The sequence below is a fragment of the Desmodus rotundus genome, chromosome 5 (assembly GCF_022682495.2).
Source record: "Desmodus rotundus isolate HL8 chromosome 5, HLdesRot8A.1, whole genome shotgun sequence".
NCBI classification, from domain to species: Eukaryota; Metazoa; Chordata; class Mammalia; order Chiroptera; family Phyllostomidae; genus Desmodus; species Desmodus rotundus.
This window is the reverse complement of record NC_071391.1, coordinates 6,596,901-6,624,597: the sequence shown is the minus strand read 5'-3', so window position 1 is coordinate 6,624,597 and position 27,697 is coordinate 6,596,901. Positions and strand designations below refer to the sequence as shown.

The following is a 27,697-nucleotide window of genomic DNA, read 5'->3' as shown; positions in this document are numbered from 1 at the left end:
AGGCAAACAAACTATCAAATCAAGTGGGAGTGTAAAATGATCCTTTTGCAAGAAGTTGCTGAAGGAGATTCCACCAAAACAAGGGAGTACATTTGAAAAGAGGACAGGAGGTACAGAAGATGGGCACTTCAGCACAGGAGAGAACAGAAGGAAGTTTCTCTACGATGACAGTGACGGGAGACCCCAGGACAACACCTTTGCACCAGGTGTAGAGAGCAGCTAGTAAGGGGGAATAATGGCCCCCTAAAGCTGTCCACGTCCTAATTCCAGGAACCTGTAAGTATATCATGCTACAGGATGAGGAGGAATTAAGGTTGCAGATGAATCAAGGTTGCTAATCAATTTATCTTAAAATAGGGAGATTATCCTGGATTATCCAGGTGGGACCAATGTAATCACAAAGTTCTTTAAAGGATAAAAGAGAGAAGGAGGCAGAAGAGTCAGTGTCCTAGTGATTCAGTGTAAAAAAAATAACCAAAAAACCTCAACCCGCCATCACTGGCTTTGAAGATGGAAGGGGCCACAAGCCAAGGACGGCAGCAGCCTCCGGAAGCTGGAAAAGGCAAGCAAACAGAGTCTCCCCCTGATCCTCCAGGAAAGCACACAGCCCCACTGGCACGCAATTTTAGTTCAGTGAAACCGCCTTCAGACTTCCGACCTCCAGAACTAGACGGCAATAAATGTGTGTCGTTTTAAACCACTAAATGTGCGGTAATTTGTTACGGCAGCCGTAGGAAACTCACGCAGTAAGCAATCCGGATTAGCCTGGTGTGGTGTGACTCACGCGCCTGGCTTGTTGAGTTGCCCATTGTCACCATTCTCCCAGGTACTGTCTTTCTAACTTAAAGCCAATTCTGGGGGATATGGTCTGCCTAAATAAGAGAAAGAGCAAAGAAATAAAGAACTAAGAGATCGTGGAACCAGGGACTCCAGTGCAAGAAAAAAGCAAAGGAAACCCAAGGCTGACAGGAAGGGGAAGTCCAGGGCGAAGCAGGCATTCAGCCAGCGTGTGACCCGCACAGACAGCCCAGCGGCCATCTCCCGGGGGATGTGTCCAAGGAAGACACAGAGCTGGTAGGCCACTTGGCCTGCTTTCCCTTGTGGAAAACTGCTGAGATCTAATTGGATGGTGGCAGAAGAACTGGCATTAGGTACAGGGAAAACTAAGCAATGAAAAGAGGTAATAATTATCTTCCAGGAAAAAAAAAAAAGCAACTTCCCCCACAAAGAAAGGAAGGGAACTATCATAATACACCACCACACTCATCTGGGAGTAAAATCCGCAGAGGCACAGAACCAACACCGAGCAGTGATCGAATGAGAATGCGCAGTGTGAAATTCTGCTGAGGGAATGGGGCAGAGAGGAGGGGTGCAGCGACCAAACAGCTTAATCTTCACTTGCCATAAAAAGAAGTCAAAAGAGCATATCCGAACGTTTTGAATGAAAAGATAGTAGTATACGCACCTTGCTTAGAAATTCAGAAATAGGTAAATGTCAAGACTGATAACTAAAAAGGAGAGAAGTGGCTGCCTTGTGGAATGGGGACTGAGAGCAGCAGGGAGGGGTGAGGCAGGGAACCCCGTGTTCTGTTATGTCTTTGAGGGGCTGGTTGTCTTTTCACATCGTGCGTGTTACCTGGAAAAAGCTAAAAGTTAAATTTTAAAAACTTTTCCAGAAAAAAAGAACCAAAGCGAAAGTAATAGAGGCGTGTACAGTCAGCTGATACCAAACCCTACTGTTCCTACCAGCTCCGAACGGCAGCACCAGGAAGGGCGAGATGGCAATGACACGGTGGCGTAGTTGAGGCAAGGACTACAGGAGGTTTTAGGAAGACAGACAATTAAGCATCCCGGAAAACAGCCACCAGAAAATGTTCCTCATGTTTCACAGACAACGACGATGCTGCCACAGAGATGACAGAGGCCACTGATTCTGAGATTTTGGCTACGTCTAGTGAAGGGTCACTGCGTTGAAAGGACACATGCGCAGGCCAGACCCATCCTTTGCTCCATGTGAAACATCCCCTCTACCTTTGACCTTCCATCTTCACTCCGGTTTGTCTCAAGTGCCTAAGAGTACACTGAGCACTACTGTTGTTGTTTCAGGTTTCGGGGACCTGTCTACTTTCAGTAGCTTTAAGGAGTGGGATTCGGTATAGCCACCTCTTCTTTCACCTCACTATTCAAGTGCATTGGATGCACACAACTATTCGCGTACAGCTCAAGGACCTGACAGTCTGCCGCTGAACTGAAATGTGGTGGCCATGGACTTGACCCCCAAGGGCATCGAGAGCTTCAGATTCTGTGCAGATACAGAGCCTCTGTTGGTGAGGGTTGGGGATGCACTCTGAAGCTTAGCAACCATTCCCATTACAGAGGTCTGTTGCCCTAATTGCTGTCCAGCTGGAAGGCCAGTTTCCAATGGCCCTTTCCCCAGCTTCCTTCCCAGTGTCTTATCTCAGCCATGATGTCCTCACAGCCATGGTTCCAGCGCTTCGTGTTCCATCAGGCGCAGCAGCAGCAACACCGAAGATAACAAAACTGAGTGGTAATGATGCAGATCAGCAAGCAGCAGCAAGAAAGCTGGGCCTCTTCCCGTTCCCAGCATTATCCAGGGCCCCACTCTGGGGCCACCAGCTCCTGTGACAGTGCAAAGGGGGAGCAAACTCTCTCCTCAGCTCATAGCAAGAGTTCCCAGTGAAGGCACACAGCCGAAGTCAGCAAAGCCGTGCTTGTCCCCACCGAGGGCGTGAACTAGCATCATGAACACCACTCAAGAAACCTCGCCCCAGGGCCAAGCCGGGCGTTTAAGCAGAATCAAGAAAAGCAAAGAAAAAGGTTCTTCCTCATTGTATGCCAAGGAGCCCAATGAAGACAGGGTACCAAAAATCCCAGGAATAAGAAGGATGAAAACTTGGACCTGATACCCAAACGCCACATCCTTACATGACGTGGTCCACATTGCCCTTGCTACTGTACCCGTGGGGCTTGCCTAGATTGTTCATGCTGTGGCTGCCGCAACCCCTAGTGACCAAGGTAGAGAAGAACTGGGAGGTCTTTGAAAAATGTGTTCAGCGTAGCTATGTGCGACGTCGGTGTAACTGATGTCACAAGCCACCCACCACTGGTGTTCTTAGCAGCCAGAACACACAATGACAAGATGGGATGAAGCTACTGGTCTGAGGTGTGACCGCTCTTCGGTTTTTAAACCTTCCCTCAAAAAGATAATTAGGCATGTCTTCGTGGCAGCCATGGCTCGCTGGGTTAACTTGCTAGGAAACCAGCATGAAGCCACTGGTACCCGATGCTTTCCTGGCTCGGCTCTGTGGCAGGATGGGCGACACAAATTGCAGATAATGGAAAAGGCACGATATGCCCTAGTTCTTTACAGAACCTCACAGTGTGAGGAGAAATGCAGATGGTTTGTGCTGCGTACAAAATCTCTTTGTCAAGGAAAACCACAGCGGCCCCACCGTCTGCGGCCATGCTTGTGCAGAGGTGATGAGAGCAACCAAGCACAAGAAAGCGGTATGTCGTTAGTGCTGGCAGTGCAAATTTTACGGGGAAAACGATATGCCCAAGGGTCAGTGCTTCTGCAGACGCCGTTGGTGGTTCTCGTGGGCAAGGCTGGCAGGTCCAGCCCAGCCACCGCGCTGAATCCCCTGGAGTTCTGGTCGTGCTCCTGGGCTCCGTGGTGTGCGGCACAGGCCTTAAATCGGAGTGCCGTGGAAGAGAAAACTGTCCCTCGTTAGAATTGCTAAGATTTCTCTCTTTTCTTTTTTTAACGTGGACAAGCTGAAATATGATCAGACTACAGAAAATTAGCTGTTTATTCTACACAGCGTCTCTGAGTTCAGCCCCAAAACTGTTTCTGGGAAAAAGAAATTCTAACGTGCTTTCTTCAAATTCCGTAACCTTCTGAGTGGGTAAAAGAAGAGCATTATCCTAAAAGCAATTTAATTTCGACTATGAGAGGTTACCGAATAAAAATGGGTATAAAGTATTTGTATGGCAATTTGGCTTTAATACTTGCAGTAATATAAAAATTATCCTGATGTATGTAATATATGCGTTACCATTGGCCACATCTTCAATTTCTACTTTTTAAAGATTTTATTCATTTGTTAGAGAGAGGGGGAGGGAGAAAGAGAGGGAGAGAAACGTGTGAGCACTACATCAATGGTTTGTCCCCCACAAACCCCCAACCGGGGACCTGGCCCCACAACACCGCACGTACCCTGACCGGGAATCAAACCTGAGACCCTCTGGTTCACAGCTCTGTGCTCAATCCACTGAGCCACACCAGGGCTTCCATTTTTATTCATCTTAATATTTTATATGACAGAGTAGATTTCACTGTGAGCGTAACTCCTGGTTGCCTTTTTGAAAAGTACTAGTCAGCACGGCAGAAGGGATTGACAAGAAATGCTCCAAGGGATGAAAAGCAAGGATGTACGACCAAGACCGCTCTCCCCGGCAAAGCTCTCATTTAGAATAAGCTAATGGAGTTTATCACCAGCAAACCAGTATTACATGAAATGTTAAAGGGTCTTCTTTAAAAACACAAAGAAGAAGAAGAAGAAAATCAAAAGTATGAACAATAAAATGGCCATAAACACATATCTACTGACAAATGAATCTTAAAATAAACAAGCAGAACAGGAACAGACCCATAGATACAGAGAATATTTCAGCAGTTGCTAGATGGGCAGGGGGCGGGTTGCAGACATGGGTGAAAAAGGTGAGGGGTTAAGAAGTACAGCCTGGTTGTTACAGAATAGCCATGGGGATGTGAAAACCTGGTTGTTACAGAGTAGCCATGGGGATGTGAAGTGCAGCATAGGGGACACAGTCAGTGATATTCTAATATTCTGTGTGGTGTCAGGTGGGAACTAGATTTATGGGGACGCTCACTTAGTAAGTTATCTAATGTCTAATCACTGGGGGACACACGTGAAACTAATATAATATTGTACGTCAACACTAATTGAAAAATAAAAAATGATTTAACATTTAAGAAATAAAAATCAATCAATCAATCCATCAATAAAAGGTACTATTCAGTATGAAGGCTTATTTACACAAGCCTAGTAAATATGCCTTGTTTGAAGCCCGAGCATTTTCAGGTAGGTGGAAAGTCAGGGAATCGATTTTTTAGAAACTCTTAGGCATGTAAAGCACAGACTGCATTCAGTCTAAACCCATTGCTTCCCTTTCTAAGTGGCCAACTAAATAGTCATAAATATTCTGTTGAAGGAAAACCTAAGCTGCTTCAAAGAGCACAGCCCACATAAACATACAGACTGATCAGATTATTAAAGGCCAACGAACATGTCCTCGGGAGCTAAATGACAAGGGGAGGTGGCCCTCGGACAGCATTTGCAGAGAAAATCACCGCCAGACGTTTCCAACTTCTGCCAAACCCACCATCTCTCCTGGCACGGGAGACGTGTGCGGCTACATTTCATGTGTCCACACCGTGGATTCTGACCATTACTCTCCGAGGCCAGTAGTTCTCAACCCGGGACAGTGTTGGGCTCTGGGGGAAATTTGACAGTTACAGATATTTTGGTTCTTATTCCTGGGGCTGGGGGTGCTACTGCCACCTAGCGGGCAGAGGCCACAGGTGCTGCTGACCACTGTCTGAGGGGGTCCAACCGAACTGTTTATGCTGTTCCACTGCTGCGTTGTCACGGTTTCTGCCCTTTCAGAGAGACGGGTCGTGCATGGGGCTAAAGCCATAGGAAGAAAAATGTGACGTGTCCAATTTGTATTGTTTCACTTTGCAAGAAGAGCTGAATCATTGTTTACACATAAGGAGTAAATGATAGAAACGGTTTCTTACTTGTTTCACTGTATCACAGTTGGAATTATATTTAATTGCTCTAAATATTATTCATGCCTAGTGACACACTATATCTTTCCATGTATAATGAGCACCTTTTTGCCCAAATTTCAGAGGGAAAAATAAGGATGTGCATTATACATGAGTAGTGCCTGAAATACCTTGTATCTGTTCTTGTGTTTTGTAATTATTTGTCACATAAAATTTCTTGTACCATAATATGTTCAAAAACAAATGCTAAAATTCCTTTATAATACCAAATACAAGTACCTAAATATAAATAAATAAAAATTGAACTAAAAATTAAAACGAAAGATTTTTCTCTGCAAGTTTGCACCAAAAACGTGGGTGCACATTATACACAGCAAAATACACTGTGCATTTTGCTAAACGATGTAACCATCTTGTATGGACACATAACTATTTATATAAACCTATGACTCTGTTCTTTCCTCTATTAATAATCAAGGAAGAACAACCAAAAGTGAGTTGGCTGAGAGGTATTTTATTAATCTACCAAATCTTCCTGCAGTCGCCCCCTGAATTCCACAGAGTATCTTACTGCTTTAAAGTGTCTACAGGTGGTTTCACTTGAAGTTTATTGCTGCACAGGAAATTTACCTGAAGTAGAAGCCACCTGGGAAGGAGGACTTCAATTGTGATGCAGTATCACCAGTAATGAAAATAGATTTATTTACTATAAGTTTCTCTTTATTATGCTGATATTGTCACTGCTACTTTTTAAAAAAAACTGCTATTATACTCAAACCTATCAATAAATGTTAGTTTCCTAATTAAACAAAAATAAGTAAATAAATGGGAAACAGGGCAGGGAAGATGAGAAAACCAGAGGAGAAGTGTAGGGGCCCAGCATCCAAACAGCTGGAGTTCCAGAATGAGAGAAGAGAAGATAGAAAACGCCCCATTGCTGGAGGAGTGGGGGGGTTCCAGATTGAAAGGGGTCACAGGTGCCCGGCGTGATTCACGAAAACAGATCCACGCGGGTGTGGCATAGTGAAATGTCAGAATGCTGAAGACATGGAGAAGATGCTACAAGCTTCTGGAAAGAAAAAATAGATCATATGCAAAGGGTCAAAAATCGGGACCATTTCAGACTCCCCGAGAATCACAGCATTAACCAGATGACAGGAAAGTAGTGCCTGCAAATTTTTGAAAGAAAATATATACTCTTTTGCTTTAACGAGCAGCTAAGGACTTTTCCAATTATTCGTACACACACACACACACGCACACAAAATGGTACCGTAGGGACAGGAAAGGAGAGGAGGGAGTGAGAGAGAACAGGAAGGAAGTTAATTACTCAGGGAAAGAGAGATTCAAAAAAGAGGGGTCACGATGAAAATGAAACTTAGTAAATGAACAAAACTGCACCCCTGGGGCCTCCTGGACCGACCCTGGGGCTGCAGCAGGCTGAGGACAGCACTTCTCGTAAGAATGAAGAGCTGCGTCAGGCAGACCTGGGCTCCTAAACCCCTCGGCTACTTATCCGCAGAGCTGCAGACTCCCAGGAAAAGCCAAGCGCCAGGTCTGGAGACTCCACACAGATTTGTCTGACAACATGATTGGCCGTCGACAGTTACTGAAGCACTGTGCGCCTCAGTTTCCCCATCTGCAAAGTGGGGTTAATACAACCCACCTCTGGCGCTGTGGGAAGGGGCCATCGCAGGGCCAGGCAGCCATAGAGGCCTTGGCAATGGCGGTGACCGCCATGGCTGTGACATCACCCTGAACCACACTGGTCTGCACAGCCAACTGGCAGGGCTGCCCGCCCTCATCCCCACCCAACTGCCGTCACACCCTCGAGGGCAGGGAGCCTGTCTCTGCCACTTTGTCTCCTCCGTGCCTCCGTCCCCACCCCAGCCAGCACACACTGATGCCCAGCCCCTGGCAGCTGAGGGGAGCGGTCTGGTCTGGCTCCTGGGGACGGGGCTCAGGCTGAGGACGCACCTGGTCGCTGCGGGAGACTCCATAGCGCAGCTCGTTCACAAAGTGCTCGCAGTTGTCGCTGGTCAGCTTGTAGAGCACCTCCTGCCCCACCAGCTCCTCTGCCCGCTGGACGATTTTGCTGGGAGGCAACGGTGAGAACTTGTCGTCATGTTTGTTGTTGACGTGGTACTTGTCTCTCCCGGCCACGTCATAAAGCAGCTCCTTCTTCACTATGGCCTTGTCAGCCAGGGCGGACATGAGGCTGGCCGCGCCAGCTCCGGCGATCTCACCTGCAGTCCACAAAGAGGAAAGAGAGGGATGGTCCTGGGCAGGCCCTGGGGCTCGGAGTGGGGCCCCCCACAGGCAGCACCATTCACAAGAGGATGCACAGACGTGAAAGGGAAAAGAGGGGAGGGTCAGACACGTGCTGTGTGGCTTTGGAGAAGGTGCTTGTGGTCTCTGGGCCCTGGTTTCCCTATCTGAAATGAGGCGTAGTGAGATTTCGTGATTCATCGCGATTTTTTTTAACCTATAGAAACTGGCCTTCTGTGATGCCTCAGTGGCCCTCTTGGTTACGCAGATGTGGGCCCTGAGTCCACCCATCTCCCTGAGCGAACAGGGTGTGAACCTTCTGGAATTTACCCTGGCTACAGGTCCCCGGCACATACAAAGCTGACTGCTGCCGGAAGGTGGGTGGATTTGCAGAGGTGGTTCCTGCCCTTCTGGGAGCAAAATCCCACAGCTGCTCTGAGACGTGACTCCAGGGAGGCTGTGAGTACACGCACAGCCCGGCCCAAGGCTGAGGCGCTGGAAGGGGCGACGTAGCTCCAATAGTGAGACTGCTTCAAAGAAAGGAAGTCTGGGGTCAGTATGAGGACCAGGATGGGTGGGGGTGGAGGGGGGAGGAGCTGATCCCAGCACAGAGCCTGGGCCCCCTTCCCAAGGCCGCCAACCCGCCCTGTGCCGGCAGGGCTCACAGTGAGTATGAGGACTGCAAACCCGGTGCGTACCAACGAGGTGGACCCCAGAGAGGAGGCTCTCTCTCCCTCAGAGAGCCACTGCGGCCCCGCTGGGTCAAGACCCCCAGGTTCTCCCCAGCAGAGGAGGCACCCCATTACACTGGGCAGGAGTCTCCCACTGTGACAGGCTGACAGCCCCAAGCAATGGCAGGAGGGGCTGGTCAGATCCCTGGTTCTCCTCTGCTTGGCTCCCAGAAAGGACGACACCCCTTTGCCCTGAGTACAATCCGGAGATTTTGGAAAATCAGGGGGCTCCTGACTTGGCTACCAACAGGGCAGTAGATGCTTAAGGGGTTTCCTGGAGTAAATAAAAAATATGGCACTCTGAGTACGCCAGGAGCACGTGAAGAGGCTTGGCATGGGAATTGGACTGGGTGAGCTTCAGCCCTCTGGCAGAGTGGGTGGCAGGGCTGGGGCTGGGGTGACGCAAGCAAGATGCGCAGCGCACAAAATTTTGGGAGGCACCAACCCTCAGGGCCAGGCACGTGGGAAGTCAACCCCTGGGCGTCACCTGCTGGGTGGTACAATGGTACGGGGCTCCCGGTCAGAAGCTCTGGGTTCTGATTCTGACTCCACCACCGGTGGTCCTGACATGTCACTCAACCTTGCCAATGCTGTGGGGATCCCCAAACACACACTAACATTGACACACAAACACACATCAGTATACTAATCTCAAGTTCCTTTGAAAAAAGTATTTCCATTCTTAAAATTAGTCTGTTAAAGACAACACTAAACAATTGTAGAAAGGGCTAACCTGATGGCTGAACTCTGGAGAACACCAGACTGGGCAGCATTAAAGGCACATCGTGGTTAAAGGCACAGACAGCCAGGGTTCAAGTCCCACCTTCACCGCTTACCTGCTATGACCTTGGGCGATTTGTTTACCTTCTCTGAGTCCTAGACTCCTTCAAGAATAGGGACAATAACAGTCCCTCTGTCCCTACCGTACTGCACCGGGACTGCAAGGACTGAAGCAGCTGACCACGTGAGGCGCCTTCACCAGCGCCTGGCCCCAGGGGAGTGCCCAGCAAAGCATCCGCTGTCACTATCCTTTCGGCTGTTCTCCACACTTCCTTCCAGACCTGATTTCTACCATTTTCTCAGTAGCCTAAGGTCCGTCCTGACCTACCTGGAAAGACTCCTCTGAAGCTCAAATGAGAAGATGCAGGTAGAGGCATCTTCTCCCTTTCAGGGGCATCACTCACCCAGGGATCCATGGCACCCCCGTCCCCCCAGATCCCTGCCGTGCCTTCCCCTGGCTCCATCCACTAGCGTCACCCACTTGGAGCAGCCAGGAACCCACCCTGAGGCCCTGCTCTGTGCCAGGCCTTGCCCAGGGTGCTGGAGACAGCGGGGGGACCTAGACAGCCCGCCTGCCCTCAGGCAGCTCGCATTTGAGCGAGGGGACGCTGACCACACCATGCAGACGAGCTGAGGCGCTTTCAGCTCCGGCAGTGCTACGGGTTAGGGTGAGTAACTTGGGGGGGACAGCTCTGGCCCGGATCGGGGAGGGCCGCCCCAGGAACGGTCCCTTGAGTTGAGACTTGAGGACAAAAAGAAGGAAGCCAAGCTGAGATCCCTGGCAGAATGCCACACGCAGAAACACAAGCAAGAGCAAAGGCACCAGCAGAAAAGGGCATGGTGTTTGCCAGGAGGCCAAGGCGGCTGAAGTCCAGAGGCCCAGCAGGAGAGAGCGGGATGCGAGGGTCACAGAGGCAGGCAGAGGCCCGGCCACGCCAGGCCCCACAAGCTACAGCGCAGACTTAGAATCTTATTCTGCGTGGGACGCAAAAGCCAAGTAAGAATTTTAAGGAAAAGAGTGATGTGATCAGATTTACAAGCAGGGGTGTCCAACCCATGGCCCACAGGCTACATGTGGCCCAACACAAAATCATAAATTTACTTAAAACCTTTTTTTTGCTCATCAGTTTTTGTTAGTGTTTGTGTGTTTAATGTGTGGCCCAAGATAACTCTTCTTCTTCCAGGGTGGCCCAGAGACGCCACAGGGTCGGACACCCCTGCTTAGAGTGATCGATCACACGCTGCCCGCCCAGTGAAGGAGGGACTGGTCTTAATGAGCAAGAGGCACACACTCCAACCAGAAGCTGCAAGAGCATCAGGAGGGAAGGGCAGCAGCTGACACCAGGGAGCAGCAGTGGGGGCGGCGATGAGTGATGGAGTGATCGGATCCAGGTCCATTCTGGAGATAAAGCCAACAGGTTTCCCGATGGAGTAGATATGGGGTGAAAAGGAGCAAGGACACCTGCTAGACTCAGGGCCTGCACAGCTGGATGGGGACACCCTCGGGAGCCTTCCCTTCGGGCCATGCTGTGGATGCCCATGTGGACAGGCCCAGGAGCCAAGGGGTTATATAAGTCTGAAGCTGGGTGGGGTTGCCTAAACTGAGGGGGGGTGGGAATAGGACACCTCAACAAAGAGAAGGTATGGGAAGTCAGAGGACTCGACGGGGTCACCTGGGGACAGTAATGATTCGGGATGCTGGAGAGGAGGAGCCCACACAAGAGACCAAGAAGGAAGGGCCCAGTGGGGAGGGAGAAAGGCAAGTGACTGATGGAGAGAGGAGAGAGGTCAAGTAAGCTGGGACCAGAATACTGACCTTTGTCGAGATGTGGAAGGCTGTTTGGTGGCCTTGCTAAGGGCTGTTCGAGGAGAGAAGTGAGAGAGAGCCTGGGGGGGGTGGGGTGAAGGGGGCAGGCAGGGAGAATGGGCAGTGAGGAAGCAGCCAAGGCCACAGCACACGCAGAGGTGTCTATGGGGAGTTAGAGACAGGAGGCGAAGTCCAGGGGTTGTGCGTTATCAACAGGAGATCTCAGACTGGTTTCTACGCCAACAGGAATAGCCTAGAAGGAAGGGGAAGGATGAAAATACAGAGAAGGCAGGACACTAGAGGAGCAAAGAGCTTATGAAAGTAAGAGGGGGGGTCCAGGGCCCGCATGTAGCAGCTGGCTTTTTAAATAAGGGCCGGGACACTGGCTGCATTTCGACAGGAAAGGCAGGTTCTGTGGGTGCAGCTATTGGTGGTTTGGTTGATCAGGGGTGGGGAAGATGACACCTTCCCTGGTGACTTCTGATTTCCCCGTAAGTACAGGGCAAAATGCACATCCATGAAGGTCCACGGCAGCCACACTCAGGGCAGCGCACGCCCGGAACCAGCCCGACGTGCATCAGCAGGAGAACGGGCAGCCAACTGCAGCATAGTCACACAACGGGGACTACACAGCAATGCAAACGCAAGAACTGCTGCTCCTCACAACAGGGCACCTCTCCCTGGCCTCCTGAGAGAAGCAGTGGCTCTTCCGTGACTACAGCAAGAGGAGCTGGAATGGCGGCTACCTCTCGAGAGGGTAGCATCCCAGGAGTAGGAATCACTGTCACGTGGATGGGTCAGTTTTATAAAGCTCACGGGCCACACATCTTACTATGTTTGTGAGCTTACGTGTTATGTTATACCTCCGTTTAAGTAAAAAGTTTAAGAAAAGGGCTGGGGAGTTCTCACAATTCTCCAAGTTCAAGTGTTTGTAGCCTCATTTACAGATAAAGAAACCAAGGCTGGGGAACAGAAACTGGGTTTATGGCCAAGTCTGCTGCCCCAAACCCGTGCTCTCCCAGGGAGTTTTACACTTACACATCGAACGTGTTTTAGTCAAAGCCATGGCATATAAGACCAGAAAGGCCGAGCTGCCCCCTGGGAAACCCACCTCGGCCCGTCTACAGAATCCCTAGGGTTCCAAGGAGCAGAGTTTGAAAACCATGGCCCCACACCAACCTGCCTTCTTACAGAACTCGGGAACCAACCGCCAGTCAGGCAACGAAGAGAGCATTAGGGTGCCCTTTGCCCACAGCTCCCCCACCTCCCCGGCCCCCACTCAGCACAGCAGAAGCCCAGGACCCTTACTTGGGGGGGCCAGGTGTACCACATATCCATCGCCGACATAGACCGCCCAGTGTCTGTAGAAGGGGCGGACAATCTCAATCAGGTCTCCAGGATTGGGCTCGGGCTGCAAAACCAGAAACAGGGATGTCAGAGGCAGTTGGAACCCTGGGACAAAGGCTGGGGACACTGCCAGAAGCTGTCAAAGCAGAAGAATGTCCCACAGACACTTCCCAACCTGGCCCAGGGCCTGACCAAGAAATGGTGTCGGTGTCTGGCAGTAATGTCCTCCTGGCTGCCCATCCCAACCATAAGGGTGTGGGGGGGTGCGGTGCAGGAAATCTCCTCCTCCCTACTGTACCCACACCAACACACCAACACGGGTGGGCTTTCCACACCAAGCAATTCAGTCTTCGGTGAACACTAACCACCCGGAGTTAACACAGACCCCAGAGGTTAAAGGCTCAGTCCCACAAATTGCTGCAGCAATTCAGGCACCCATCCCAGGTCCTCACTGTCACCTGTGCTTCTGACCAACCAGCTACAAATTAGGAGTTCCCACAGCCCCTCCTTGGGGTCAGTAATTTCCTAGGGCGGCTCACAGAACTCAGGAAAAGAGTTCACTTACTAGGTCACCAGCTTAGAACAAAAGGATACCACTCGGGAACAGCCAGATGGATGGGACGCGGGGGCAAGGTGTGTGGGAAGGGGCACGGAGCTCCAAGCCCCTGCCAGCACCTCCACGATGCCTTCACCAGTCCCTTAGATCAGGGGTTTCCATGGAGACCACAATGCATACAGGGTTGATTAAATCATTGGCCATTAGCAACCCCAACCTCCAGACCCCCAAACACAGGGTTGGCACCTCTGGCTCCCAACAAGCCTGCATTGCCTCATTAGCACCCACTCAGGTACATTCGAAAAGGGTTTATTATGGAAAACAAAGCAAAACCCTACTCTCACCCAGTCACGTAGGAAATGACAAGGGTTTTAGAAGCTCTGTGCCAGGAACTGGGGACAGAGACCAAATACCTACTTCTGATTGCATCACGATGAAGCAGGGGAGACTGACCACCTGCCCGTGCAGGGGGAGGCAGGGAAGGCACGGAAATCCCACTCTGAGCCCAGCCCTGCAGGGAAGCATGGGGCAGAGCTGGAGAAGTTCAGAGAGGTTCAAGGTCACTCTCATTCAACATTATTGAGGAGTCGCTAACAGATAGTGTGCTGAGTGCTGGGGGTGGGGACATTCCGACCTGGACCAGAATCAGGGGTGAGAGCCTCTCTGGTCCAAGCCACCCTTCAGTCTCTTCCGTGAGCAAGGAGACCATCGATCGCTGCAGAACACCTACAGTACAGTGGGGAAGGGCGCAGGGCCTCGCCCACATCCTGCCCCAGGCTCTGCGGGCTAGAAGCAAGAGCTCGCTGCCCAGAGGCAGCAACACAGAGCAGCTTCAGACGCAGGGCCGAGTGGAAACATGAGACTGAGCTCCGCAACGCGATACACTCGCATAAATTAAAGATGCCCACACAGAACCCGCTCACGCACGCATGTCTTAGGAGAGCCATCCCTGAAAACATAAATTTAAAAAAGCAACAACTACCAGGAGAGAATCGCACAGACTAAAGCACCGCCCGTAAACACACTAGGGAGCCGGCCATCGGAAGATAGAGTGAGGGGGGGTGATAAAAGGGAACCAAAGGGGAAGAAACTACAACCGTGAGACAGGGGCCTTGCAGAGCGGGCAGGGGCCCTGAACGAAGGACGGGCTTCCCTCTCTGGCACTAAGACCTGACTCGGGGAACGGTGACTTAATGAGATACATCCTCAAGCCAACTCGGCGGAACCAAAGCTGAGCCCTCAAGCAATCCTGTTGTAAAATGACCAGTACAGGCACCGTAACGCACAGGCCAGTTTGTGCCTCTGCTTAGGCTCGTGTGCGAGCCAGGAACGGCCTTGACGCTTCGTCAATGGTTGGAGGGGAAGTCAGAGAATAACATCTGGTGGCACATGAAACTCCAACCTCGGTGTCCATCAAGTGTTACTGGCACGCAGCCACACCGCGACACCTACGTCGTTGTCCGCGGCTGCCGTCTGCACGGGCAGAGTTGGGTCACTGCAGTAGAGGCCCTGCGGCCGGCAAGGCCGAAAGCCTTCAGCACCTGGCCCTTTACAAAAACGTGTGTGACCCCTCGGTGAAGCCTCCCTCACTCAGCTTGTCCCCAGTCCTCGGGAATCGGGGACTTCTCCTGGTGGCTCTTCCCCCAGGAACTGTGGGGACCAGCAGGAAGTGCCCTGAGAGAGCTGCCTCTCCAGGGGGCCCCCCAGGCAGCAAAGGGACCAGGGTCCTCCTACAGGACAGAGGCGGTCACAATGGCAAAGCTGAGACTCTGCACCCACGGGATTTCGGAACAAAAAGTCTTTCTCCTCCTCACAAAAGCAGAGTCACAAAGAGCTGTGTCACAGCCATTTCCCGTAGTAAGCAACTTATGGGACAATTGCTGGCCTCCAAAATTCGTATTGCAAAGACGGCCTGAATAGCCATTAGGAAAAATCAATTAAATACGTTATTCTACATCCGTAGGTAGATACAGCCATCAGGGAAAACACGGTGGGTTTACATGAAATAATCAAAACAAGTAAGTTGAAAAACATTATTATCCCCATTGTTGCTTAAAATACATTTTTATACAATTATAAAGCGAAATATGTTATACACTCTATGATTCGAGGAAAATACACCAAACTATTGTATATTACACACTGCGGGAGCTTCAGACTCAGGGACGTGTACATTGTATGTTATATGATTGAACTGGGTTTTACCAACATGAATTACTTCCATAATAAAAAAGTTTTTAAGATTTTTAGATGAGCAAAAATCCCTCAAGGTGATGAACTTGGACTATTTCATTGGAAAGGTGGATGTTATCTGTCCCCTTGAAACCTTCTCCCATCTGGAGCCTTAACTAGGACCATGTGCCTGAGGCTTAAAAATAACAAATACTTAAATGGAACATAAAATCACAAAGTAAGTTTTAAAATAACACAGATGGATGAATATCAGACCTTAGAATGAGGAATAACTCTAAGGATAAAGGCCAAAGAAAAAGGCATAAAGTAAAGGATTAAAAGGTTTTACAATGTTTTTAATGTTACATTTCTTATTATTAAAAGTTTCTCTTGCTGCCTATTACCGTATTTGCCATGTATAATGTGCATTTTTTTGCCCACATTTCTGAGGGAAAAACAAGGATGCGCATTATACATGTGTCTACATAAATGTTTTTAATTCCTGTATTTATGCTTCTTTATTAAAAGTGTGACTCTAGAAAGCAATAACGATATCCGTACGCAAAACGATACCCTGGGATACGATGATCAGTTTTGTTTCTAAAGGGAAATAAGTAAATAATTGAATTAAGATATTAGAAGATTTTTTCCTGAAAGTTTGGGCCAAACACGTGGGTGCGCATTACACACGGCAAAACACAGTATGTTCGTATCCCCTTTTAAGGGAAAAGAGTCCCCCACAATCCCAGGGCCCAGGCAGCTGTACTTCATACCAGTTGCACTCGAAGAAGGCACAGGCCCCACACAGGTCCGCACTCTCCCACCCACGGTGAGAAGTGGAGCTAGACTAATTACATTCCCTCTTTCTCTCTCTCTCTCAAAAATCTGAACCAAAACAATAAAGGGAAAAAAAAGGTTTTTTGGCAGAAAGGGCTAAAACTGCAAAGTTATGATGTACGGGAGGCAAGAAAGACCGCAGTGGACTACCCGGGCTGGGAGGGGGACGGAGGACCCTGTTGACAGCGGGTGGGAAGGGAGCAGGCACATCAAGAACCTCCCCGAGTGCTCCGGGGAGGACTGCAATGGAGGCGCACCCACTCCGGGGCCTGAGATGCCTGGGACCTCCTTGACCCTGAACTGCCTCCCAGCTCAAGGCCCAGGCAGGCCCAGCCTTATTATAGCTCCTGTTCTTAGGTTTTCACAGAATCCTCTTACCTCTCCACATGTGTCCTTAAACTAAACCTTCTTCCCTTGCACTGGCTTAAGTGGGTTGCCTGGTTTGTATTGAATGTAACGAAAAGAGCCAGACCAGAACTTCCTATGCATAGAAAATCACCACAGACAAATTGTCAGGACCAGCTGGACGAAAAGGACAGGAGACGGTGAACATGTTTAACATACAAGGAGTTCTTACAAATCAATAGAAGAGGATTTCAGCACCACAGTAGAAGCAAACCGGACAAATGGCATGATAAGTCATTTTAAAAGGAGGAATATATATTACCATTAATCCAAGACAATATAGTCTACCGCACTAGTAATGATACAAATGCAAACTAAAAACCAGTTTGGGCCCTGGCTGGGGTGGCTCGGTGGATTAAGCATGGGCCTGCGAACCAAGGGTTCACCAGTTTGATTCCCAGTTGGGGCACATGCCTGGGTTGCAGGCCAGGTCCCTAGTGGGGTGTCTGCAAGAGGCAACCACACACTGATGTTCCTCTCCCTCTCTTCCTCCTTCCCTTCCACTCTAAAAATAAAGAAATAAAATCTTTAAAAAATAAATAAATAAAAACCAGTTTGGGGGGAATTCAAACACAAATACTAGATGTAGGAGCTCACTCACGCTGATGGGAATGTAACTCAAAGTACAACTTTTCTGAAGGGCAGTTCGGCAATTTGTCTCACTAACCGTAGAAACAGTCACACCCTCTGACCGTTTCTCTCTATAGGCCAGATCTCAAGGAAATCATCTGAAGTGCCCACAAAAGATGTCCCTCACAAAGTCACATCTAATGGCAAAACATTGGATACGTAAACATTCTACAGAAAGAGATTAATTAAATCTTGTCATCCTTCTGTATCAGGATAACACAGAGATAAGTTTTATTTTAAAAGAGTACTTAATGGCAAGAAATGCCCATAACGTAATGGTTAATAAAAAAGCTTTTATATAAAACAATATATTTTTTATTGTTGTTTAAGTAGGGAAACAAACACATAAAAGGAAAACCGTGGACATAACCCGAAGCGTAAGTGATTATCACTAGGTGGTAGAATTGGGGGTATTTTGTTTTGAATTCTTTTCTAGTTTTCCAAAATGTTTAAATACACATTTATTTGTTTTAGAATCAGGAAAAAGAACTTAAGACGTCACAAACATCGGTATATTCAATGTTGCGGTAATTCATATGATTCCCATCATGTAGTGAAATAAATACACAGCAACAAGGACTAGACAGGTGCATACCAGCTCCTAACGCAGATTCCCTCTGGGTGCGGGGGCGAAGGCGGTATTGTGAGTATTTTGCTTCCTTCTGTTTTTCTGTAATGCCCAGCTTTTCTGCAATGAGCATTTTTAAGTTCATAGCATGTTCCCCAACATTCTATTATGAAAAGTTTTTAAGCATACAGTTTGATTTTTCAAACGTCCAAAGTTGAAAGCACTTTTTAGTGAACATCTGAATGCCCACCCCCTAGATGCTACTATTACGTCCATGTATTTGCTTTATCACAAGTAGGTCCACCTATGCGCTCCTCCTGAATACTCAGCACTTGCAACCCTTCTTTTAAACGTTAAGTGGTGGGTGTTCTGAGAGGCTGAAGTAAAGCACTGAGGGAGTCCGGACAATGACGCAGCGATGAAAGCAATAGAACAAGCACGTGTTGGCTGGAGCTCTACGCTCTGGAACTCCCTGGTTCCTGCCTCTGAGCCCGCAGCCCTGATTCCCAGCTGTGGTTCTCAGACTCGGGCCTGCACACAAATTACCAGACGGGGGTTGCTGGCTTGCACGCAGAACCACAGACACGCTCCGCCTACCTCCAGGAAATGGTGTAAGTGGCCAGCGATGCCCCTCGAGAGCCCCTTCACCTTGGGGAGCCCCACTCATTTGCTCATTCACTCAACAGCTGCCACAGAGCTAGGCTAGGCGGTGGGCGCCAACCTGGGCACCTGGGCTGTGCCTATGAACAACAACGCAAAAACTCCTCCCCGTGGGGAGCCTTTGTTCACTCTTGGGGAGAGAGACACAAAAAAAGTCCTTACATACCTTAGTAAATAAGCCAATCATTTGGAATTTCAGAAGAGACACCAAATAAAAGAAGGAAGGGAGGAAGGGAGGAAGGAAGGAAGGGAGGGAGGGAGGAGAAAATGCAGAGCCCTGCGTGTCAAGGGGCTGGAGGGTGGTGGGCTGGAGGCAGTGGGTTGCAATTCTGAAAAGGGGGTCAGGGAAGACACACAGTGGGACCTGCAGATGTCTAGAACATTTGGGCACAGGGAATAGCCTAAGCAAAGACCCCGGGTAGGAATGTGTTTGAGGAGCTGCCTAGAGGCCACGGTGGCAGAAGCGGAGGGGGCAAGGTGGGAGAGTGGGACCGTGGAGGGCGGGCCACGGGGGAGGGGCTGTGATGGGTTCCAGAAGAAACAGCTGACAGAATGAGGTGGAGCACACAGGAAAGAGAGGTCAACCACGACCCCAGGGTTCCTGCCCAGAGCGACTGAAGGCTCGAAATGCCCACCAGGTAGCCAAATGGAGAAGCGCGGGAGCCAGGAGAACACATGAGTCTGAACCAGGACAGTGGTCTGGGATGAGGGTCCCTGGCGACCTTCAGGAGAAAGGCTCTGATGGGGAGCAAAAGCCTGGTTGAGTGGGTTTGAGAGAGAACAGAGAGGAGAGGAATGGGAGATAACACTAGAAAAGGCAGCACCTGAGATTTTGGCCGAGTTGATCAGGGACTGGTGTGTGGCAGAGATAGAATTCAAACGTAAATCCTACACTCTTCCCCTCCCTCACACCCCCCTGCCGTGAGACACGCTGTGGGGGGGGGGGGGGGAGTGGCCTTGAAGGGGACAGAGGGAGGCAGGTAAACATGGTGGGGACAGAGGGTTCTAAGGAGCAAAAGCACAGCACTCAGGGTGCTTTGGGGTTTGGCCGGAAGCAGGATCCCTGAGGTGGAGCCGGAGGCTGACATTTTTTTAAACCTTCCAGGTGATTCTACTGTGCAGCCAGGAGTGAGAACCACAGGGGAGGGCGTCTGATGGGGAGAGGGAGGAAGACCAGAAGATCAGTCTGAGGTGAGCAGTCATACCTCATTTGCAAGAGGGAAACTGAGGCAGAGAGCGATGAGGTCACCTACCCAGGGTCAGCCTGGAAGTGGCAAAACAGGAGCTTGCCGCGCACCCCCCCTCCCCCACCACAAGGGAAAGAACACAGCCTTCTAGCAGGTTCCACTGCCTCCAGTCCTGGTCCCCGCCTGGTAATCTGCATCCACCCTGCAACTCTGACTCAGGGAGAGCCCTCAGCTCACTGTGGACACCGCACAGGGGACACTGCACAGGACCGGAGAGGAAAGTGAGGGCCCGTTTAGAAGATTTTTCAACCCGAGGGTTGAAACACAACAAAAAGAATGTTTTTAATTTGAGGCCACGAAGGAAGTATCCAATCCACCCACATTCGACTCCCTGTAGCCCTATCCGCAGGCATCTGCCATTCTGTGTTCTTAAATGAAATACTTCGGGCGTATCAAAAACGCAGGAAGCAGGCCAATGAGCACAACTGCTCCGCGTTTAAGCCAGGCTGGATTTAGTGTTCAGAACAGCAGGCTGGTTACAGGCTTGAGGCTCCAGAGCCAGGTGGCCTGGGTTCAAATCCCAGCCCTGCTACTTACTAACTGGAGAGCCTGGGGCAAGTTCCCCAGCTTCTCCCAGCCGCCTAAGTCCCCTCAGCTGTAAAACCAGGATGACTATAGCACTCGACCGGTGGAGGTACCCCGAGGGTCGGGTACGTTCGATCACACCTAGGAAACGCTCAGCAAAACCGCCTGGCACACAGGACGCTTTCTATAAATGGCAGTTTTTGCTGCCACTGTTTTTTTTTAATTGAATTTATTGGGGTGATACTGGTTCATTTATTGGGCTGATACAGGTTTCAGGTGTACAGTTCTGTAACACATCATCTGTATGCTGTGTTGTGTGTTCACCTCCCCAAGTCTCCTTCCTTCACCACTTCTCCCCACCCACTTCACCCTCTTCTCCCTCCCCGCCTTTTCCCTCTGGAATTCGAGGGTTTGTTGTTTCTTTGATATTGGTTTTTTTGCTTAATCCCTTCACTTCTGTCACCCAGCCCCCAGCCCCTCCCCTCTGATGGCTGTCAGTCTCTTCTCTGTGTCTGTGAGACTGTTTTGTTGTTGTCATTAGTTTATTCTGTTAGATTCCACATGTGGGTGAAACCACATGGTACTTGTCTTCCTCTGGCTGGCTTATTCCACTTAGCATTATGTTCTCTATGTCCACCCATGCTGTCACCAAGGGGAAATGTCCTCCTTTTTTAAGAAGGCATGACACATGACCTCTGACGGACCTAGGTAGGCCTAGGAGGAACGGAAAATCAGCAGGCGGAAAACTACCGTGGGAAACTGTAGCCTGGGAAAATGCCTGCCTTGGAAACTGCCTGCGACCCCACCCAGGACAAACAGATGCCCGGCTAGGATTGGGGCCTGGGGTCGGCCTATCCGGCATAACAGGATGCAGCTGTAACTTGAGCCTGACAAGATGTATCAAGAACAACAGTCAGCAGAAACAGCACCCAGCAACCAGCTCAAGCCAATCAGACTCTGACACCCCAACCGGTTACCCTTCGTGGGTTTTTGAGCTTAAAAACCCTGTGCTAAGAACAACCGAGTGAGTCTTAACCTCCCTTGGTTGGCTCCCTAACCTCCCTAGGTTGGCTCCACTTTCCCTCTTATTCCCGCTAATAAACCCTGCTCCTTAGCTCGCTGCGTCCGTCTGGTTTCTTGAGCAACTCCGACCCAACAACCTCTTCCCTCTCCAGCTGCCGGTAGAGGGCCAGTGTCCACGCCAGCAGGCACCAGGCCCGCCCCGCGGTGCTCCATTGTGCAAACGCAGCACAGCCTTTTATCCACCCATCCAGTGACGGGCACTCTGGCCGCTTCCGGACCTTGGCTATTGTCAATCACGCTGCGTTGAACATGGGGTGCCTATATTCTTTTGAGTTTCTTCGAATAAATTCCCAGAAGTGGTAACTTTTGGAGGTAAGTCCATAATGCAGTGGCTGCACCGGTCTGCGCCCCACCGACGCCACTGTGCTGTTGTTGATTTGGGAAGGTCGCCGCAGCCCGCTCTGGGACTCGCTGGAGACACTGGTGGAGGTTGTGAAACCTAACCCGGGAGCAGGTTCCTCTCCTTGCTCTGGTAGGTGTGGAAATCCCTAGCTGCATCCCCTTCATTTCTGGACACCCTGGGGAAAACGTCTAGAAACTCGTGATTTAAAAAAATAAAAGACTGAAGTCCCACGTGGGTGCTGAGAAGGGACTTGCTGTAGGGGAAACGGGAGTTTCCGTGACACGGCTCAGGAAGAGAAGGACCAGTGAGGAGCTGGGTGGCAATCCTGTCTGTCTGAGGCTGCCTTTCCAGAAGCAGAGGTCAGTCCAACCGAGGCTGAGCCCTCTCTGCAATATCGCTGTGTGGCCTTTAGGAATCACTTAACCTCTCTGAGCTTCTCTAGTAAAACGGGGCTATTAAGACCCAACAGGCAGGGTCTGTGTGGAAATAAATAATGGGGGGAAAGCTGTAAAACCAATCAGGCCTAGGGGAGGGTTGAGACTGTGCCCCAGGCTGGGCGGCACAGGGAGGAAGTCTGACTGCCCCCCAGACTCCCCAGCCTCAGGCCCGGATAGAAGGTGGAGGAGGTATGACATGTGACCTCCTCCCCAGCCAGCTAGGGGGGAGGGGATGGTGTTCGTGCCAGCAGGCACCAGGCCCGGCCCCAGCGGCCCAGAGGTCATGGGTGTTCAGGCAAAAGGAATCAAAACTCCTCTGCCCTCCCAGGTTCTGGCCCTCCAGGCTCCAGGCCCGTTCTGTGTGTCCAACCCCACGCCATGGGAATCAGGACCCCCTCGGACTCCTCTGGAAACCACAGCCACCCCCGCCAGGCCCCACTGGGGTTTTTCACACATCTCTGCAGCCCTTGCAGCAGCCGCATTTTACAGACCCAGAAACGGCTCAGAAATGGGAAGTAACTTGCCAGGACGCAGTGCCCGGATCTGCCTGATTCCAAGGCCAAGTTCTTCTCCACAACACCAAGGAACTCACTCGAAGGTTCTGACCTCCGATGACACCCCCATGGAACACTTTACCTCTATGTCACTGCACTCTTGGCCTGAAATCCTCTTGGCTGCTCACTGGCAAACTTCTACTCATCCCTGAAGACAGGTTCAACGTCTCCACCTGCTCGCTGCCTCCCCTGTGCCCGGCACAGCGCGGCTGCCACCTTCCTGGGCCGCAGCCCTGTCGTCCAGTGACTGTAACTGCCGGGCTGAGCTCAGGGAAGGGGTGGCCAGTTTCCACGCCCGCCCAGCCCGCTGGCCAGATGGAGCAGCCAGCCTGGCACATACAAAGTTCTCAGCAGAGGCTTGCGGCCCTCCCAGCCTGTGGTGCCTCCAGAGTGGGGAGGAAGCCCTGCAGGACGGAAAGCCCTGCTGCTCTTTGAGGAGGTTCCTCTGCTCCCTGCTCTGTGGGAACACCGGGCAAACAGAGGGTCAGGGAGAAGCCGAGAAAGTCAGAGATCAGAGCACGCCATCAGTTTCCTCGTGTTACGGGGCCTCCATTTCACTGGGATCTTCACCAGCAGCAGCTGCTGGACAAGACACAGCACAGCATTCAGGACGGGCAGGTGGAGGAGGGAAGGCAGAGGCTCACTCCTGGCACACTCACTCGAAGCACATTTGGAACACAGGAGAGGAATGTGGACACACCAGCCCTGGCACTGACCGGGAGATGTCACGGGCGGGTTAAAGGGCTCAGAGACACGTGGGCCGTGTGGTAGACATGCAGCCCCTCCACCCCAGGGAGTTCGGGGAGCTGCTGTGAAAACAACTGACTCATCAGGCCCTGTGAGCAGGCAGCGGGACACCCAGAGTGGGGCGGTGGCAGCCATGGTCCCTGGGTGCAAACAGCAGTGAGTTGTCCGCAGAGAATTTTAAAACAATAATAAGACACACCAAAAGTCAAGTCCCCTGTTCCTTATCCCCACGTGCCGACACTCTTAGAGAACATCAGTGCTAAAATACTCCTCTCCCCACAGCTGATTGACTGCTCTCAGTTCTGTTTCTGCAGATTTAAGCTCTATTTCTGAGATTTAATCACATATACATGTGAGCCTCAGATTAGCCTGTTTTTATTTCTTATTCTTTAAAAAAAAACTTTGTCTCCTATGTGGACGTGCAATCTGAGAGCACCCAGACAGACAGCCAGCCCCGACACACAGCGGCATGTGCCTGTTCCACCAGCAATGTCCCAAATCGCTTGGCAAGGTTCAAGCTCACTTTCCCCAGGGTTTGAGTCCCCAACCCCTGTGGCTCTGCCTACACGGTCCTGTGTTGAAACAGCAGATAAAAGAGTCTGCTCTCCCAGTGCCAGAAGAAACCAAAATAGAAGTGTTGGAAAGCCTGGGCCATTTTCACCAAGCACTAGACTCGCGTTCAAAAGCAACGGACCACACAAGCATGAGCTTCAGTCAGCCATTTCCTCTGAGTTTTGCGGAAGAAGAAAAACGTGGGAGAATTTTGCCAAATTAGATTTAAAAACTTGTGATGAATTTTGTGGTGAAGATGTTTTAGGGAAAATGTTTGAAATGGGGAGATATTTAAAAGCCACCAGAATTGAATTTTTTTTAAAAAATAAAATAATGTAGGCAGTATTGCAATCTCTGGAATGTATTATGAAATGGGGTTTTTCGTGAGTCTCTGACAAACTTATCCTAATGTTTAAGGCTTTTCCTAATTGTGTATCTGTTGTTTCATAGGCGAGCAGCTCTTGAGATTAAAATTAATAAAGCGTTCTTCCATCAGCGGTGGGCGCTGGGGACTGACAAACCTCGCTCAGTCCCCAGTGCTCAGCTGGGTAATGCTGCCAACTTGTGCGCATTAATATCCCGAGAAGATCAGCTTCGACGACGTCATGGGCAACGTTTCCGAAGTTAAAGTTCCAAAACAGAAACTGTAATGTGAAATCATCCCTGTGACCAACCTCTACGTAAGAGTAAGGGCTTTTTTTTTTTTCAAAAATACATTAAAAACTATTAACCCATTACTTTTTCCTATTTTTCTCTCTGACACTTGATTTTTCATGTTTTATTTTTTCACTGGCATGAGCTCCTAGACAAAACTCAAGAAAATAAAATGTGTATTGTTCCTTTTCTGGACATTACTATCATCCATTTCATTATAATTACTGACAACTCTGCTGTCGGATGACAGAGAGGGATATTTACAAGTGACCACTCCGGGCATCAAATAGCTATTTACGTGAATTAAAATAATAATAGTAGTAATAGTAATAGTGAATTGCGGCTGAGCACTTCATATGTGTGTGAAGCATTGTTCTGAGAGCGTTGTAAGTATTTAGTCATAAGATCTCCGCTCGGGGAAAAGTAATGGACTTGAGATTTGACCCAAGCCCCACAGCTAGATGCTTGGGGGACAGACCCCAGGCGGGCCCACTGCAACAGCCGCCCTCTGCAGCCAGAAGTACGAAACTGGAAGGAAGCACTGGCTGGGCCTTTATGATTTCTGAACCACATCACAGGTTGGAAAAACGGAAAGTGAAAGCTGGGAAATTGCTGACAGGGTGGGTCAGGAGATGCATCAGCTGAGACCAGGAAAAGCCACTGTGATCAGACCCCAGGGCAGGCCAAGGGTAGCAGGGGCCAGCCCCCCGATGCTCAGCCCCAGAAGCCAGCCCAGGGTTCCGGTCTGACTCGGGAGGGCAGCCCAGGACCTCTGTAGAGCAAGGTGTACCTCGCTGCCACCTGCCATCTGCAGGTCCGGCCTTCGCCGGTGAGGGCTGTTTTTAAAGCTGCCCACGGAAGTTCAAGTACTGAGACCACTCCAGCAGGTGCCTGCTGTCCCACCTCCACCATGTGACCCCCAGGGAGGATAGAGGTTGTGGCCCCCACATCCTCAAGGAGCCTCCCTCTGCAGTGAAAACTGCATGCCCGCCCCACACTTACAATAGGCGCCCGCATCTTCTTTCCTGCTGTGGACCCTCAATTTCAGGCTGGAGCTCGTTTTATCAGCTGCGAAAATGCCTGAGGCGGGGGAGCAGTGGTTCATTAAGTCATTAACAGGTAGTAGCATCCCCAAGACCGCAGCTTCTGGCAGGGAGACGGAGAGGTTGGTCTCCGATCCCTCCAGGAAGAGCCGGCTCCCTCCCTTGGAGTCCCTCCCTTGCCTCCTCCTTGTCCTGCTGGAGACTGTGGTGGGACAAACCCCTTGATGGGGGCAGGGGAGGTTCACCAGATACCCGAGAGGCGGGGGTGGGGAGCGCCGTAAGCGTCGCTAGGAGGGCCGCTCGCGACAGTCGGCGGCGCCACCCGCCCCGTGGTGCCAGGAAGCGACAGCTGCTTGCTAACTTGTTTGCTCCTGCCTCACGCAACTTCTCCGTCTCCCACTGCGCCCTCGGGGGCCGGGACGACCACCCCCCCCCACCCCCGGCATCTCACCCTTCCTTGAGTCCTGGAAAGAACCGCTCCACCCACCTCGCAATTTGGGAGGCAGCACGGCCGAAGCAGTAAAGGGACTGGATTTAAGGACGCGGAGCCCCGACCCGACCCGCGTGAGGTCACCAGGCCCCTCCCTGAGTCCCTGGCTAATGAGAGCCTCGCAGAGCTTCCGGCCCTGGCCACTGGGACTGCCTGCTCCAGCCGGGGCCTCCCACTCACCCGAGGCCACTCCCTGCGTGGGCCCCGCGCGGAGCCGCTCCAAGGTCACCGCCTCTGCGCCTCATCTACATGGATCTGCGGGCCACCCCACCCACGTTCAGAACGGTCCCTGTACACATATCACAATGAAGTATAAGCAATTTATCTTCTCCACTAGAGGGGTCTTATAGTGTAAATTTTAAGGGCGTTGGAAGACAAAGGTTTTGGAGAGTGAAAGTACCTTTAACTATTGGGTCTTGTGTGTTTTTAGAGACAGAAACATCAGTTTGTTATTCTACTTATTTATGCTACTTACTGGTTGCTTCTTGTATGTGCCCTGATGGGGATGGAACCCAAAACCTTGGCATATCTGGACTATGCTCTAACCAACTGAGCTACCAGGCCAGGGCATTAACTATAGGGTCTTAAGCCATTAGATGTCCCCCCAAAGCTGGCACACAGTAGGCATCTCATGAATGAATGAATGAATGAAATGACCAAACACAGGCCCTCCCTCTGCATCCTGCTGTGACTCCACAAGAGTAGAACCAGCTCCTGTGCATCTCCCTGTTCCCCCCACTCCCAGCCAGGAACGGGCCTTGGAATCGGGATGTTTGGGCCAAACACTGGCCCTGCCACTTGCTAGCTATAGGATCCAGGCCCCCTTCCCTCTCTGAGCCACCATTTTTTCATCTGTAAAATGGAGTGATGATACTATAAACATGGAAGATGATATATAAAGCTACATTCCCCAAAGGGAGCCCTGGCAGCCCTGGCTGGTGTGGCTCAGTGAACTGAGAGCACTGGCCCCTGGCCTGAGAACCGAAAGGTCACTGGTTCAGTTCCCTGTCAGGGCGCGTGCCTGGGTTGCAGGCCAGGTCCCCAGTTGGGGGCGTGCAAGAGGCAACTGATGGATGTTTCTCACATCAGTGTTTCTCTCCCTCCCTTCTCTCTCTGAAAATAAATAAAATCTTTCAAAATAAGAAAAAATAAAAACTCCCATAAGGAGAGGGGAAAAATGGAATGGTCTTATAAAGTGCGGAGCCCCGTGTCAGGAATGTGGTAAACCATGTTATTAACATGAGGGAAGGCGTATGCTCATCCACATCACATGTCACTCCCCAGCTTCCCAACAAGGAGAGTCAGAGGCCATATGAGCAAATGCCAGAGCCTTCTGTGTGGGACTACACACCCAGCAAAGCGCCGTGCACGAGGAGCAAGCCACCAGCTGCAAGGCAATCCAAACCCGGGATGCGGCACTTCGGT

At 50.6% G+C, this 27,697-nt stretch overlaps 1 protein-coding gene across 1 annotated transcript in view; it reads right to left on the bottom strand.

Moving 5' to 3' along the window:
- LOC112317074 (phospholipase A and acyltransferase 3) overlaps positions 1 to 26,376 on the bottom strand; it is a 31,921-nt gene extending 5,545 nt beyond the window's left edge. Inside the window, exons 1-4 of the mRNA XM_024574061.3 lie at positions 26,234 to 26,376; positions 25,742 to 25,819; positions 12,731 to 12,833; positions 7,814 to 8,082 (exon numbers count right to left, since the gene is read on the bottom strand). Coding sequence (XP_024429829.2) covers positions 7,814 to 8,082; positions 12,731 to 12,833; positions 25,742 to 25,756 — 387 coding nt within the window. The 5' untranslated portion in view covers positions 25,757 to 25,819; positions 26,234 to 26,376. The remainder of the gene's footprint in view (positions 1 to 7,813; positions 8,083 to 12,730; positions 12,834 to 25,741; positions 25,820 to 26,233) is intronic.
- Positions 26,377 to 27,697: the final 1,321 nt, after the last annotated feature.